Source organism: Solanum tuberosum, unplaced genomic scaffold (assembly GCF_000226075.1).
Source record: "Solanum tuberosum cultivar DM 1-3 516 R44 unplaced genomic scaffold, SolTub_3.0 scf00306, whole genome shotgun sequence".
Classification (NCBI taxonomy): Eukaryota; Viridiplantae; Streptophyta; class Magnoliopsida; order Solanales; family Solanaceae; genus Solanum; species Solanum tuberosum.
Window position 1 is genome coordinate 622,649 of NW_006239228.1, and position 16,426 is coordinate 639,074.

Genomic DNA, 16,426 nt, shown 5'->3' on the forward strand with positions numbered 1-16,426 from the left:
TTTCAAATATGAAATAATATATTAAAAGATAAAAACTATGAAAAAGTATAAGAAATATTTAAAAATTATATCAAAGTAAATATTTTTATGTATAAAATAAAATTTTAAAATTCTATATATAATGTCGAGTTGGTTTGGTCTCGGGTTATTTTTTTTTAGTTAAAACTATGTGGGTTGGTTTGGTCTCGGGTTGTTTTTTTTTAGTTGAAACTAAACCAACCCAAATATAGTCGGGTTTTTTTTTCTAATACCAAACCAAGTCAAATCAAACCACTAGTCAGGTTTTTTTTCCGGTTTGACTCGGTTTGCGGTTTGGTTCGGTTTTCGGTTCGGTTTTGTACACCTCTAAAATGAACCATGCGCATGAGTTGATAGGTTGCATCTTGCTTAAAAGCAAATACTATCATATTGTAGATAACCGAGAGTTTGAGACAACCTAAAAAAAATAAACTAATTAAATTCTAAGTCAAGAAATTTATATACTAAATGGTTAAATATAATTATTTAATTAACTATCAAGTTATTGATTAACCTGTTAAAAAATCTCAAATCGTTCAGAATCGATAATTCACTAATAAAAAAAATCAAAATCGTTACCAAAATCACTAAATCCTTTATTTGTCGTAGTGTTTGTTACTTTCCTTGCTAATAATTATTTTAACAGGATTCACTAAATTTGGTTGGCTAGCCATTAGCGTCTTAAAAGTATAGTATTATATAAATTCCACATTTCATGAAATTAGTTATAACAACCATTTTTTTGCATGAAAATTTTGAGAATATAAGCACTAGAGATTGAAAGTCCACGTAGATTTTTGTCCAGAGTGATGAAGAATCTTTCTCTGGGTAGATGCTAAAATTACAAATTGTAATTTTTTACTTGTTAAATATATCATGTAAGTAAATTTATAATCACACATATCGTTATTAAGTGAGAAAGCGTATAGCTATTTAAAGTAAGATTAGGAATTTTAATATGAACAATTCAAATTATATATATATGGGAATCTAAATTCAGTATATACTGTTGATTCCATTGTTTTTTTTTTTGGCGTAAAAATTTAATCTTATATATATATATATGTTCTATGTTTAATTAAGTTGCATTCAAATTTAATTTCTAGTATGTTTATTATTCATTTTATCCTAATTTATGTGATAGTGTGCGAATTAACTTAAAATTTTTATGTTCAAACATACTATTAAAATTACAAAGTTTGAATTTTGAAAAGCAAAAAAAAAAAAAAAAAGTAACACATTAAGCTAAGTCTTATGTTTCTTCTTCAAATATTTTATTAATTATTTGTTATATATCGCTGTTCTTTTTTTGCATCTTCTTGTCCTTTACCATTCGTAAACATAGAGAGAACAATTTATTTTTTTGGGTTTTAGCTTACAACTGAACCCTACAGTCCAGTATCATACAAAAGTTCGAAATTATTGTTTCCATAAAATAATTGTCACAACTTACAGAGCCATAAGTTGTTAGTAACAGGAATATTCCATATCTAATCCTGATTAATATATTCCCGTATTAATTTTATTAATCGGAGATAAAATTTAAAAAGAAATGAAGACTTGTAAAATTTAACATTTTTAAAATTTGTGCTCATAAATATGTCATAATATTTAAGTGACTATAAATATCTTAATGTTTGAAAGTTGGATAGGATGACCCTAACATAAGGTTTATATCACCTCCAATTTTTATGAAATTAATACAAGATGCTCATTGTATAAAAACAAATATGTTTACTTAGATAATTTCAGCTATTCAAAGATTGCATGTTCTGTTCTAGATTAAGTAAATCTAATTTAGAGAATTATCGATAGGATAACAAAAAAACAATTAGAATTAAGAGTAAAATTAAATTGTTTTCTAGAAAAAATTGGGATAGAACAAAAAGAAAATAGAATCACGTAAACTAATACTGAATAAAGTACTTTCACTTGATCAATTTTTATTGTGAGAAATGTCATTTTCCTAAGCTAATTATTAGTTCAATTGAAAGATGCTTATACCCTAGAAATTAGATGCTCGTTGTTTATGCCAACACTATAAATACCTCTCATTAGTTAATGTAAATTAAAAATGAACAACTAGCTAGCAAATTATTTTCTTAACATCATAACTTAAAAACTGTGATAGAGATACAGATCAACGATGGCCTTACGTAGTTATACATTTAAAGTAAATTGCTCTATTCAAAGGCCTTCAATACCAACCAAAGATGAGGACTTGAAAGCCTCAATTTCATCTGCTTTGAAGGTAACCCTCCTTCCCCTCATATTCATCAACTTTGCTGCTAGTAGTCGTAGTATTACTCTAATTATAGGTTTTGTTCCTTTGGTTTCTGTTACTATTTATTGTCCCTTGTAATTCGTTTATCATATTATTTTATTGTAATTACGGTTTCTTTATCAGTATATAATTTTGTCATGCCTTGTGTGTAGTATTATCTTGATTTCTTCATTCCTATTATTTTCTTGAGCCTAGGGTCTATCGTAAATAATTTCTCTACTTGCCAAGATAAGAATAAGATTTATGTACGCACTACCCTTTCTAGACTCTAGTGACGAGTTTATAGCAATAATATGGGACAAGTGTCTCTCCGCAAAACTAGATATTTTATGTATATATATATTTATTTATTTTTTAAAATTTGGTACTCCCTCTGTCAAACAATAGTGTCCACTATTGACTTGACACACCCTTTAATAAACTATAAATAGAAGACTAATTTTAATATATCACCATTTGAATATAATAAATACAATGTCTTGAAAAATGTACTCCCTCCGTCCCATATTAGATGGGCACTTCCAACTTTACACAGTGATTAAGAAATCATTAATACAATGAAAGACTTTACCGTTTTACCCTTTGTTTATATCAATGCACATTAATATTGGGTGTTTTAAAATTTGTTTAAACTTCCAAAGGTCAATTAATTGTAGGGGTAAAATGGGAAAAAAATAATTAATCCTATCCTAATTTAGTAAGTGCTCAAGTAATATGAGACAAACACTTTTAGTAAGATGCCCATCTAATATGGGACGGAGGGAGTAATAGGGAAATGACTATAATTAATGATAAGGGTAAATTAGGAACTAAGGGGCCGTTTGGTTTGAATACAAGTTATGCTGGGATTAGTTATGCTGGGATAAGTTATACTGGATAAGTTATGCCCAATTAATTATGCTAGGATTAACTTTTATTGCTTGTTTGGTTTGTCATATGCAAACTTATATGCATTGCATAATTTCTAAGAATAAGTTGTTTGTTTACAATAATACCCTCCACCTTATTAGTTTTTTTTTTTACATTTTCTTTGCAAGCTTTAGTTGGTTATTCATCCTTAAAAAATAAAACTTTCATCTTATTTAGCTTAAATATTTTGTTTGTGCATTTCCATGAGTGTGCCGTGTGTTTTTAAAATTAAACTTTCATCTTATCTAACTTGAAAATAAAACTTCCATCTTATTTAGCTTAAAAATAAAATTTCCATCTTATTTAGCTTTAAAATAAAACTTTCATCTTATTTAGTTTAAAAATAAAACATTCATTTTATTTGGCTTAGAAATAAAACTTCTGTTTTAAGTTTACTAAGGTAAAAGAAAATTTATCATTAAAGTTATTTACATTTTAATTGATATAAAAAAATATAATTTTTAAGTGAGTAGTAAACTATTTAATTAAAAATATGCACTTTAGTAGTGAAGTGAACATTTTAAGAGAAATCAAAATATAAATACACATAAGAATTAGGCAAATAAATTCAAAGAAAAAATGTATTTATAAAATGTATTTTTTATTAGAAAATATATTATTTTAAGAACAATGAATAATTAAGATTGTGAATATCATTATAAATGTTGTTAAAAATTATGTTAATATACGTGAATGTAAAGTGGTGTAGAAAAGAGAGTTTAAGGGGGTATTTTTGTTATTTTACCTACTTTATCCCAGGATAAGTTATCCTGGGATTACTATTCCACCCCCAGGGAGGGATAACTTATCCCAGGATTAACAATTAATCCTGGGATAAGTTATCTCATCCTTTGCAACCAAACAACAAATTAAAGACCACTTAAAAGTTATCCCGGGATTAATTCCTTTTATCCATCACACCTAACGACCCCTTAGAATACTAGATTTAGTAGTAGTAGTAGAAGAAGAAGTCCAGAAAATTGGTTATCTTAAAATGAGAGGAAATCCACTATATATAAACAACAAAGGGTAGTGTGTGAAAATGTTCTTGTTGTGCCTTACCGGAAATGTCTCAACCTTTTGGAAAAGTCACAATCTTTCGGAAAGTTCACAACCTTTCATAAAAGTCACAACTTTTCATAGAAATCACACCTCCTCGTTAAAGTTACAACTCTTCATTTTCCATTCACACCTTTTAAAACCTAACTAATTTGTTAATGGTTAATTCCAATTTTTTTGGTAGTGTTTTATGTTTTACTTAGAATACCCCAAAGGCAAATTAGCTTATAATTTGCTTTGTTTTGAATTGATGAATAGCCATTTTCGAGGAATTTGGTGCATTTTCCAGTTGTAGCTGACATTCCAAAAGTTGTGAAAGAAACTTCTATCAAATTATTAGATGCCTTTGTGGACCTTGTATTTGAATTTGTTGATCAGCCATTACTTCCATCTCAGGTACATTTCCATTTATTAATTACTACCAGGTTCAATTAGTTGCTACAAATGTTAACTTATGTAATAAATTTTGACAGAGTAATTTTGCACCAGTGGAAGAGATTGGAGAATCCTTTCAAGTAATTACAGTGGAAGGGGAAATTCCAGATGATTTTCCGGAGGGTGTTTACATAAGAAATGGTCAGGAATTGTCCATTCGTTCACTTTTACTTGTTTACTTTTTAGACTTCGCACATCCCTTACGAAACAATGATTGATACGAGTATTTGCAGGTTCAAATCCTCTGTTTGGAGGTCTGAAATCGACCAAATCTATATTTGGGAAATCAAGACACATATGGATTGAAGGGGAAGGAATGCTTCATGCTTTGTACTTCACAAGAGAAAAAGGAAGAGGAACTTGGAATACATTCTACAATAACAAGCACACCCGAACGGAAACTTTCAAGATGGAAATACATAGAAAGAAACCTGGATTTCTTCCTGCTGTTGAAGGGGATTCTCCTGCCATTTTAATGGCTTACGCCTTGAATTTGGTATGAAACTTACTTACATCATCCAAAATACTCCCTCGTTTCAATTTGTTTGTCTTAGTTCATTTTTAGTCTGTTTAAAAAAGAATGTCTCTTTCTCTTTTTGGCAACTCCATAATCTTAACTTTCTACATGGTATGTTTAAGCCTGCTGCGAGATTAAAGGACATTCTGGTACATTATGTATATCTTTGTTTAAGAATACAAGATTCGAAAGTCTTATTTACTTTCTTAAACTTCATGTCAAGTCAAAACTAGACAAATAAATTGAAACGAAGGGAGTAGTAGTATTCTATCGTTGTTTACTAGCTTAGGCTAATTTGATTGTGGTATGAACTTAGTCAAAATAACTTGCTATTCGAATAGTTATTGATCTTTCTTTTAAAACTTGCATTCGATAAGCCTTCACTTGTTGGTGTTGTGTTGTAGTTGAGATTTGGCGTGGAAAACAAATATCTAAGCAATACAAGCATCTTTGAGCACTCAAAGAAATACTACTCTATTGCTGAAAATCACTTGCCTCAAGAGATAGACATATATTCCCTTGAAACACTGGGTAATTGGAATGTCAACGGAGCTTGGAGTAGACCATTCACAAGTCATCCAAAGGTAATGAAGTTCTAAAAAGTTCTTATAGTGTGTGCGCGCACATCTTAAATGCAAACATGTTGTTTTATCTACAGAAAGCCCCTGGAAGTGGCGAACTTGTTACAATGGGGATATATCCAAGAAAACCTTACTTTGAACTAGGAGTCATTTCAGGTATGTTATTCCTTTTACTGGTGAAAAATGAAGATGTTAATACAAGATCGATGAACATTATGAAGGGGATTCAATTAAACTTCTACATAAATTTATTTAGCTCGCGAATAATTTGTTAGTTCCTACTTTCAGCTGATGGCATGAAAATGGTACACAAGGTGGATCTTAAGTTCAATAGGTGCACCCTATGCCATGACATAGGAGTTACACAAAGGTAATTTTGATCACAACATTTAAGAGTGTTTCAACTTATGATATTACTAAGCTAATATTTCACTAATTCTGTAATATCTTACTATCCATAGGTACAACGTGATCATGGATTTTCCACTAACTATTGACATAAATCGCCTCATTAGGGGAGACTCGTAAGTAGTTTAATTTATCTTTTCCATTAATGATGTTGCAATCTAATGAAATTGTTTTGATTATATTTTTGCTCTATCATTTGGTTAATAGATTGATCAAATATGATAAAGATGGATATGCGCGGATTGGAGTAATGCCACGCTATGGTGATGCTAATTCTGTTAGATGGTTTGGTGTTCAACCAAGTTGTGTATTTCACTTAATAAATTGTTTCGAAGACAATGATGAGGTAGTTTTAGTTCTACTTTGTAATTGAATTTACTTCGATATGTGTGTGATTCTAATTTGTTTGGCAAAAGGTGGTTGTACGGGGATGCAAAGCTCGTGAATCTGTATTACCTAGACCTGGTTCCAAAGTCAAAGAATTCGAGAGATTTTCCAAAGGGTCTGAAGAGACAAGTTCCACAAAAATAAATAATGAATCCTTAGAAGAATCGTTCTTTTATCGTGTTTGTGAATGGAGACTAAACATGAGAACAGGGGAAGTAAAGGAGAAAAATGTCATAACCAACTTCTTTATGGAATTCCCTATGATCAATGAAAAGTTCATTGGTCTAAAAAACAAATTTTGTTATCTACAAGTGGTAAACAATGAAGTTAGCTCCATTTCAGGTTACTATAATTTGATCTTTATAACATTATGAATTTATTTTTATTTTTTTGGTTGCTTATGACTATAATTTGATATTTTGAATTTATGATCAGATGGATTAGTTAAATATAGAGGGCTTGCCAAACTTCAATTTGAAGAAGATGTGGAATTGATTAAAGTTGAGTATCATATGTTGCCAGAGGGTAATTTTTGTAGTGGAACAACCTTTGTTCCAAAATCTCAAGGTGTTGATGAGGATGATGGTTGGCTTGTGACATTCACACATAATGAAAATACAAATGTATCTCAAGTGAGTTGTAATAGTTATATATAGTTGAATATAATATCTAATAAAGTTAGATTTTGTTAAGAGAGGTGCTTTACAAGTGAAAGTCAATACTAATGTGAACAATTATTGTTTCTTGTAGGTATATATAGTTGATGCAAAAAACTTTGCAACACACCCTATTGCCACAATCACATTACCAAGTAGAGTGCCTTATGGATTTCATGGAGCTTTCATGCCTTTATAACCTAGTGCGCGCCATTTACACGCGTCCCCTATTACAATTGTATTATCCCTCTTTTGATAAAATTAAATCATGTGTATTGGTATTTTTGAGTGTCATTTGCTCTTCCTTTCTATATTGGATAATAATGTGTTGATAAGACATACCAATAACTGAGTAATAGCTATATAGCTCATTTTGTCTTCCTAGTTTTGTGTTATTTAATTTTATTACTTATGTTCTTCTTATAGAAAAGACTTGTTTAATTTTGGAGAAACACCTCCTATATATTCATTGTATTAGCAATCGATATAAAAATTAGTTTTTGATTATTAATGTAATGAGTTCTCTAGCTTATTATGGGTCACGTTCTCACATAAACTAAATCGGATAAAATAGTTGACAGTCATTTGATCAATTTTTATTATGAGAGATGTCATTTTCCTATGTTAAGTCATACTATCATACATAACTCCAATTGAAAGATGCTTATTTCCTAGAAACTAGATGCTCATTGTTTACACCAAAACTATATATACCTCTCTTTAGTTAATGTCAAAAATTGAACAGCTAGCAAGTTATTTTTTTTAATATAACATCATCTCTAAAAAAAACTGTGATAGAGAGGCAGGTTGACGATGGCCTTATGTAGTTATACATGTAAAGTAAATTGCTCCTTTCAAAGGCCTTCAATTCCATCCAAAGTTGAGGACTTGAAAGACTCAATTTCCTCTGCTTTGAAGGTAAACTTTGCTGCTAATAATTCTTAATTTACTAGTAGTTTTAGGTTCTTGTTTCTTCGATCTTTGTTATTATCTATCGTCTCTTGTAATTCGTTTATTGTAGCTACTATTCTTTTTTAGCATGCTTTGTCATGCCTTGGTGTAGCATGTTGTCCTAGTTTCTTCATTTCTTTTATTTTATTGAGTCGAGGCTGTACACACTATACCCTCCCACAGACCCCCCACTTGTGGGACTACGCTGATCAGTATGTATGTTATTGATGATGTTATAATCCATCACTAATTAGGATTGATGACGTAATTAGTCTGTTGCTAATTCCTGTTTTCTGGTTCGTTTTGAGTTGATGATTAGCCATTTTCGAGGGATTTGGTGCATTTTTCAATTGTAGCTGACATTCCAAAAGTTGTGAAAGAAACTTCTTTCAAATTATTAGATGCATTTGTGGACTTTGTATTTGAATTTGTTGATCAGCCATTACTTCCATCTCAGGTACATGATTTCCATTAAATTAATTACTACAAGATTCAATAATTAATGTAAATTAGCTACTACTAATTAATTTTGACAGAGTAATTTTGCACCAGTGGAAGAAATTGGAGAAGCTGTTGTAGTAACTACAGTGGAAGGGGAAATTCCAGATGATTTTCCGGAGGGTGTTTACATAAGAAATGGTCAGCAATTGTCCTTCTCTTCAATTAAGATATGTTCAATTAATTAAAGGGTTTAATTTCTATATGCTTGTTTTTTCATGTTATCTAAAAATCTACAATCTGGAATCAGCTAGTCAGTCACTATCTGTCTTATTTGTTGTCATATTTAAAATGGCAGCTGGGCAAGAAAACATATTATTCTTGGTTTAGTGGTTTTGTACTTTTGTTAAGATTTAATTAATACCTACCCCGAAAATGACCACGTTTTGTTAGTTTAATACTTAAATTATAGGGTGTTGTTAGTCCTTGAATTATTTCATTATATTTGGTTCATTTGAAGCCAACTCGAAGGAACAACAACAATAATAAGAGCCTGGCTGAATTTAAGTAATAACTTTTAAGCATCAAGTACTGAAAAATACTTTTTAAGTGTGGGAGCTGATCATATATTATTATAAGTGGGAAACTCCAATATGCAAAGTTAAATTATCATATTATCCTCACACTAAATTAAAATATCATTAAATATCTAATTATTTAAATACTAAGTAATAATTATATTATATTATACTAAATACTAAAAATAAGAAGGTGTCAAGTCAAACTTTGAAAGAAAAAAATATTTCATAGAAAATTGTTAGAAATTATTTCATAGAAAGTTGTTAGGAATTACTTTTTTTTTTTATAAAAACGCTTTTATTTAATTCTTTTAAGAAAGGTTATGTTTAAGTGGATTAAATTTGTTAATTAGATAAAGCCTTTTTATATAAAAAAAAAAAAGTTAGATAATTAAAGCGTTTATCGTTTATCCTTTATTCTTTATTCTTTTTCTATAATTAGTGTGGTTAAATGAATTAAATTTGTTATCCTTTATTATAATTAGTGTAATTAAATGTATTGAATTATTAGTAAAAACAATCAACCTTTCCTCTCCCCCATGTCTAAGATCACTAAGTTCTGAAAATTAACTTAAACAACTCTGATCTTCACCTTTTCATCTTATCCTATAAATCTTTAGCTATATATACATCATGAAAAAGTAATTTTTCTTTACCAATTGCCTCTTGTTGATGTGAATTATTAGGCAATTTTCAGGTACTTTTTTTTTGTTTTGAAATATTAATATTTGTTTTGATCCTAATTAGAATGATATTTTGTATCATAGTTTTATCTTTACCATTTTAGATGGCTTTTTTTTTTCAACTGTTTTTAAATATCTGAATTTTTGTGGAACAATTATTATACTCTTATTTTGTCATATTTTCCTCATTCTTGTATTTACTTCTCTTTTTCTATATCATTTTAATTTTTAATTGATAAGCTAAATTTCTTTTCAGGTTATTGTCACATTAACCGTATGAAATATATATATTAAAAGTGGGAACAAAAAAAGTTAAAAGTTGAATTATCAAATTATCCTTTATAGGTTGAATAGTCATTTAAGTATTTAATTAAACACTAATCCTTTAATTATTGGTATTAAAAAGTAAATTTACCTATCTATTAATAATATATTTCATTAAAATGAAACAAGAAAACAGATACATTCTCACTCATTAGTTCATTCAATTCAATGTGTGGAATTGCTTTCATATTCCACAATTATTCAACCTTTAGAATTTCTTTTTAGTATTTTTAGATTTGTAAAATTTTCGGTAATAAATATAAACTTTAAACTAATAGTATTCAAGAAGTCCAAGTGACGGGCATATCTATGTGGTCAAGAGAATCATTTAACTTTTTCTTGCTCTTTTTGGATTTTCAATTATTTTAAAATTTATATGCTATGTACCATTCATAATATATATATAAAAGTTTAAAGTTGAATCCTTCTCTAAAGTAATTTAAATAACTTAATTAATGTAGTAGTATTTGACTTTATGAAAATTTATGTGCATTTTTGTATTTTTATGCAGTTCATAAAAGTAATTAATACTTTCATATATAGGAAAAATCAAAGAATTATATTTGAAGTCTTATTATTATGATGTGGTTATTTTTTGTTCACTATAAATAATATGATAACACTATTTATTTAAATATCATTTGCCGTAATGTTTTTCTCTCTTTTATTTACTTATTTATTATTTTTCTTCTTCTTCTTTTGCTTTAAATATTCACCTTCATAATTCATATCTAATATAATTACCTATTCAATTGGTACTCTTAATATTCATAACTCTCATGTTTTTCATATTTATAACTTTCAAATATTTAATTTAAAACTTTAGGGTGTCTTTGATATTCCTCTACTTTTATCTGTATAAATCATTCTTTTTATTTCATGAGAAGAATCCCTACCAAAGGTTATCCATTTTCTGTACAATTAAAGTAGTGAAGCACTTGGATCATTATTAAGGCTTTTGAATTTTATTTGGTTACGGGAGAAGGTATCATCAAGAACTCTACTCCTTATGTATTTTTTTTACTATATATATTGTTATAATAATTAAAGTCTTAAGAAGGATATGAATGTTGTATTTGTTCTTATCTATTTAATTTTTTTGTATTCTTTACCGATTTATACTTCTTTAATTTAATCTTCTATGAAATTATGAATGTTATAAGCCTATCTTTATTAGTGCTGAAATTACTAATTTATGACTTTTATATTAGTTTTTAAATGTACTTTTTATAATATTTTCTTTCTTTTAGCCTTTCCTTACTGATATGGTTTCTTTAAGTAGCAACATATTTGTGTACGTATTGATATGAGAGCGTAATCAGAGATTATTGAGGATAAGTCATAGATATATTCATATTATTAGAGGCTACACTATCTTAATTAGTTTTCCATATTTCTTGCTTGATGGTCAATGTACTATTCGATTATTAAGAATTTTATTTAATGAATAAAATATAAATTGGTAAAACTAATCATCAAAGTTAATAGTCGTCTAACTTGTAAACTTAATAAACTCCATTAATTTACAGGCTCAAATCCTCTGTTTGGAGGTCTCAAATCGACCAAGTCCATATTTGGGAAATCAAGTCAGGTATGGATTGAAGGCGAAGGAATGCTTCATGCTTTGCACTTCACTAGAGAAAAAGGAAGAGGGACTTGGAATATCTTCTACAATAACAAACACGTCCAAACGGACACTTTCAAGATGGAAATACATAGAAAGAAACCTGGTTTTCTTCCTGCTATTGAAGGGGATTCTCCAGCCATTTTAATGGCTTACGTTTTGAATGTGGTATGAAACTTACTTACATTCGAATAACTAGAAATTAATCTGATATATACGAGGTAAGAATCTTAGTAACATGGTTGTTTCTTTGCAGTTGAGATTTGGCGTGGAAAACAAACATCTAAGCAATACAAATATTTTTGAGCACTCAAAGAAATACTACTCTATTGCTGAAAATCATTTGCCTCAAGAGATAGACATATATACCCTTGCAACATTAGGTAATTGGAATGTCAATGGAGCTTGGGATCGACCATTCACAAGTCATCCAAAGGTAATTATGTTCTAAAAAAGTCTAATAGTGTGTATAACAGTATCGTTCATCATCGTATTTTATCCACAGAAAGCCCCTGGAACTAGTGAACTTGTTATAATGGGAATATATCCAAGAAAGCCATACTTTGAGCTAGGAGTCATTTCAGGTATTGTCATTTTCTAGTATCTCCTTCTTCTCATAATGATCTTAATTCAAGATGAGCATTAAAAAAGAGAATTTAAATTGGTGCATAATATATATATATTTAGCTCGCTAATAATTTGTTAATCGGCTAATTCCTACTTCCAGCTGATGGCAAGAAAATGGTTCACAAGGTGGATCTCAAGTTCAATAGGTGCAGCCTATGCCACGATATGGGAGTTACAGAAAGGTAATCGACTTTAGGAATGTTTCAATCGATAATGATCAATATTTTTAAGCTCATGTTTGGCTAATTCTGTAATATCTGACAATCCATATATAGGTACAACGTGATCATGGATTTTCCTCTAACTATTGACATAAATCGACTCATTAGGGGAGACTCGTGAGTACTTTAATTTATCTTTTCCATTAATGATGTTGCAATCAAATGAAATCGTATTGATTATATATTTGCTCTGTCTTTTGGTTTGTAGATTGATAAAGTATGATAAAAATGGATATGCGCGGATTGGAGTAATGCCACGATATGGTGATGCTAATTCCGTTAGATGGTTTGGTGTTCAACCTAGTTGTGTATTTCACCTAATAAATTGTTTTGAAGACAACGATGAGGTAGTTTCAGTTCTGTTTTTAACTAAATTTACTTCTACATATTGTATAAGTTGAGTGATTGACCAATATAAAATGTATGTGATTCCGATTTGTTTGGCAAAAGGTGGTTGTATGGGGATGTAGAGCTCGTGAATCAGTATTACCAAGACCTGGTTACAAAGATAAAAAATCCAAGAGATTTTTCGAAGGGTTTGAAGAAACAAGTTCCACAAAAAACAATAATGAATCTTTAGAAGAATCATTCTTTTTTCGTGTTTGTGAATGGAGACTAAACATGAGAACAGGGGAAGTAAAGGAGAAAAATGTCGTAACTAAGTTCTTTATGGAGTTCCCTATGATCAATGAAAAGTTCATTGGTCTAAGAAACAAATTTTGTTATCTACAAGTGGTAGATAGAGAAGCTAGCTCCATTTCAGGTTACTATCATTTGATCTTTACACCATTATGAATTTTCGTTTTCGTTAAAAAAATTTGGTACGTTGCTAATGACTGTAATTTGATACTATTTTGAATTTATGATTAGATGGATTAGTTAAATATGGAGGACTTGTCAAACTTCAATTTGAAGAAGATATGGAATTGATTAAAGTTGAGTATCATATGTTGCCAGAGGGTAATTTTTGTAGTAGAACAACCTTTGTTCCAAAACCTCAAGGTGTTGATGAGGATGATGGTTGGCTTGTGACATTCATACACAATGAAAATACAAATGTATCTCACGTGAGTTGTCATAGTTATAGTTGAATATAATTTTTCCAAAAACTGATGTAAGTACTACTTTACAAAGTGAAAGTCAATTCTAATGTGAACAATTATTATTTCTTGCAGGTATATATAGTTGATGCAAAAAACTTTGCAACACACCCTATTGCCACAATCACATTACCAAGTAGAGTGCCTTATGGATTTCATGGAGCTTTCATGCCTTTATAACCTAGTGTCACTTACAACATCACGAGGTCATGAAAATGATGGAATTTACTGTTGGAAAATAATGTATATCTATATGTTACTGGTCAAAGTAGAGGTCATTTACACACGTCCTTCATTACAAACGTTTCATCCCACTTTTAATAAAATTAAATCATGTGTATGTTAGTACGTAGACTCTTTTAATATTGAATTGAAGTATTAAAGCATAAAGAACTCATTAAAATTTCAGCATATTTTTAGCATGAAGAACATTTGAATTTATACAAGAAAAAAATAACTAGCAGTCACTTACAAAGTGGATTGAAACTGAATAAGAAAATGTCTCACTAATCAGCCATAAAGGGTCACTAACTCCAGAAATTTAAGCAACTAACTTTGACTAAGTCTTTTGCTAGAAACGAGAAAGTAGTAAACTGAAATAAGTAAAAAACGGTAAAAATAATAAGTTGGAAAAAAATGTCAATTGTCTAACACTCCTCCTGGCATTTTTGTGACAAACACCAATTCTTTGCCTCAGATCTTCAAAACTTTTCTTTGGCAGTGACTTAGTGAAAATGTCAGCTACTTGGTTCTCGGATGAACAATGAAAACAAGCAACACTTCATTAGATTGTTGGGCTTCTCTAGTAAAATGAAATTTGATCTTGATATGCTTAGTTCGACCATGAAACACTGGATTATTTTAGATTGAAACTGTTGAACTGTTGTCACACATGATCTTGGTAGCTTTGTTCATGACCCAAGTCCTTCAACTTTTCCCTAGCCAGATATCTTGATTCACAACAGATGCAACAATTATGTACTCAGTTTTTGCTTTTGTGTAACACCTTGCTAATTGAAAGAACTAGAAAGAGTTAGAATTGGAAATAGTCATTTTTGGAAAGGGTATAAAAATCTGGAAATTTGTTATTTGTCTTAAAGTTGAGTTTTTGGTCAACTTCAAATGACCATAAATCCTAGCTCAAGATGAGTTAGGTGTATTTCCAGATATCGTAGGAAATATCTTGGAATAATCTTTCCAACGCCGCCGGCTTTGTACGATTCCGAGTTCGTATGAGTGAGATATTCCCATTGGAAGTTGGGCTGTTCAAATAAGGAAAGTCCAATCCGAATTTTGGAAGGGTAGTTTGGTCTTTTCCTTATCCAACTTAATTAATTCTTTTTTGGTAATTATTCTAAGGTCTAAACTGATAGGATTCAGTTTACGCTTTTGAAAAATAGAGTTAGGGTTTTTGGAGAAAGAACGCAAGAGAAAAGGGAAGAGGAAAAACATGATTCGTCGTTTTCGTAAGGAATTGATTGTGGATTTCATCAAGGTTTTGATCCTACAAGGTATGTGAGACTTTCATAACATTGGATTTGTCCACCCACGTGCCAAGCATGTTTGATTCAGTGTGAATTCGTTCTAAAAAGATTGAAACTTGAATGTTCTTGATAGTTGTTCTCGAATTGTTTTCGTTCTTGAATATGAGTTGAGATTAAGGAGTTTCTTGATATTAAAGTGTTGTTTCCTTGAGTTGTTTGAGTTAGATTTTGTGTATATGCCGTGGGTATCTAATTCTAAAATGAATTTGAGAAAAGGAATCGGAATTAATCAAATTAAGGTTAGAAAACGAGTTGAAAAATTCGTCAGGTTCACCTGGGGAGGGGCTGGCGCGGCGCTCCCCATCTGCGCCAGAGGGGCTGGGGCGACACGCCTATAGTGCGCCCAAAATGAGCCCCAGAAAGTTGGGGCTGGCGCAACGCGCCAGGGACGCGCCCGGATCGTCGTTTTCCACCCGGTTTTCATCGTTTAGCCTATTTAAGTCCTCTTAAAGTGTGCTCACACTTCCCATTGATTCTAACTACTCTAAATGACTTCTAAACACCTAGAAATCATCCAGAAACATGAATCATAACCTTGAATCCATAAATTCAAATTCAAGGAAAGTTAAGAACCAAGTCTAAGAAGTTCTTAGAGTCTTTTCGAGAAGTCTTTCACAACCGTTTTAACTTTGTTTTAAGACTTAAGTTTCAAGTTAAGCAAAGAGTAAATAGTTGAGTTCATTTCTCCAAAAGTTATAAGGGAACTAAGTATTCCCAAAAAGTTTAAGATGTTTTCACATTTGAACAAGAAAGGGAAACACCGATTTCCAAGAGAGCTTTTAAGCTAAGTTTTGAGTAATTATCTCAAACCAAAGAAAGAAGTTTTGTTTTAAAACAAATGAGCTAAGTATATTTTTGGAGTAGTATTGAGCACCGATATGAGGATGCGAGTTCATATTAACTCAAGTCTCCATAAACCATGTAGTCATCATGGGTAGTAAAGGATCATACTTTCTAGATGACTCCTTAAGTGATATTTAGCATAGACTAGTGGATCCACTTAGTTAAGTCATTATATATGACGGCAAAGTATAGGACAGTTCTGGCAGGTGATGGTAAAGACGTTGTATCACCATTTAGGC

At 30.3% G+C, this 16,426-nt stretch overlaps 2 protein-coding genes across 2 annotated transcripts; both read left to right on the forward strand.

Moving 5' to 3' along the window:
* Nucleotides 1–2,107: 2,107 nt before the first annotated feature.
* LOC102601201 (carotenoid 9,10(9',10')-cleavage dioxygenase 1-like) lies at nt 2,108–7,606 on the forward strand. Its single transcript, XM_006359716.2, has 12 exons — nt 2,108–2,269; nt 4,529–4,666; nt 4,744–4,846; nt 4,939–5,201; nt 5,627–5,806; nt 5,881–5,959; nt 6,092–6,173; nt 6,265–6,327; nt 6,419–6,557; nt 6,628–6,940; nt 7,034–7,230; nt 7,349–7,606. Exons 1-12 carry the CDS (start codon nt 2,165–2,167, stop codon nt 7,451–7,453), a joined length of 1,767 nt encoding a protein of 588 aa, XP_006359778.1. The 5' UTR covers nt 2,108–2,164; the 3' UTR covers nt 7,454–7,606.
* A 406-nt stretch (nt 7,607–8,012) lies between these two features.
* On the forward strand, nt 8,013–14,107 carry LOC102601543 (carotenoid 9,10(9',10')-cleavage dioxygenase 1-like). Its single transcript, XM_006359717.2, has 12 exons — nt 8,013–8,172; nt 8,525–8,662; nt 8,742–8,844; nt 11,758–12,020; nt 12,109–12,288; nt 12,358–12,436; nt 12,580–12,661; nt 12,755–12,817; nt 12,909–13,047; nt 13,151–13,463; nt 13,571–13,767; nt 13,876–14,107. The coding sequence occupies exons 1-12, from the start codon at nt 8,068–8,070 to the stop codon at nt 13,978–13,980; spliced, it is 1,767 nt and encodes a 588-aa protein (XP_006359779.1). The 5' UTR covers nt 8,013–8,067; the 3' UTR covers nt 13,981–14,107.
* Nucleotides 14,108–16,426: the final 2,319 nt, after the last annotated feature.

Excerpts from the sequence above, each read along its gene's own strand:
- LOC102601201 (XM_006359716.2), top strand. The coding sequence starts at position 2,165 with ATGGCCTTACGTAGTTATACATTTAAAGTAAATTGCTCTATTCAAAGG. Across the intron at positions 6,328-6,418 it reads CGCCTCATTAGGGGAGACTC|ATTGATCAAATATGATAAAG; the intron begins GTAAGTAGTTTA and ends TTTGGTTAATAG. Across the intron at positions 7,231-7,348 it reads AAAATACAAATGTATCTCAA|GTATATATAGTTGATGCAAA; the intron begins GTGAGTTGTAAT and ends TGTTTCTTGTAG.
- LOC102601543 (XM_006359717.2), top strand. The coding sequence starts at position 8,068 with ATGGCCTTATGTAGTTATACATGTAAAGTAAATTGCTCCTTTCAAAGG. Across the intron at positions 8,173-8,524 it reads CAATTTCCTCTGCTTTGAAG|CCATTTTCGAGGGATTTGGT; the intron begins GTAAACTTTGCT and ends GTTGATGATTAG. Across the intron at positions 13,768-13,875 it reads AAAATACAAATGTATCTCAC|GTATATATAGTTGATGCAAA; the intron begins GTGAGTTGTCAT and ends TATTTCTTGCAG.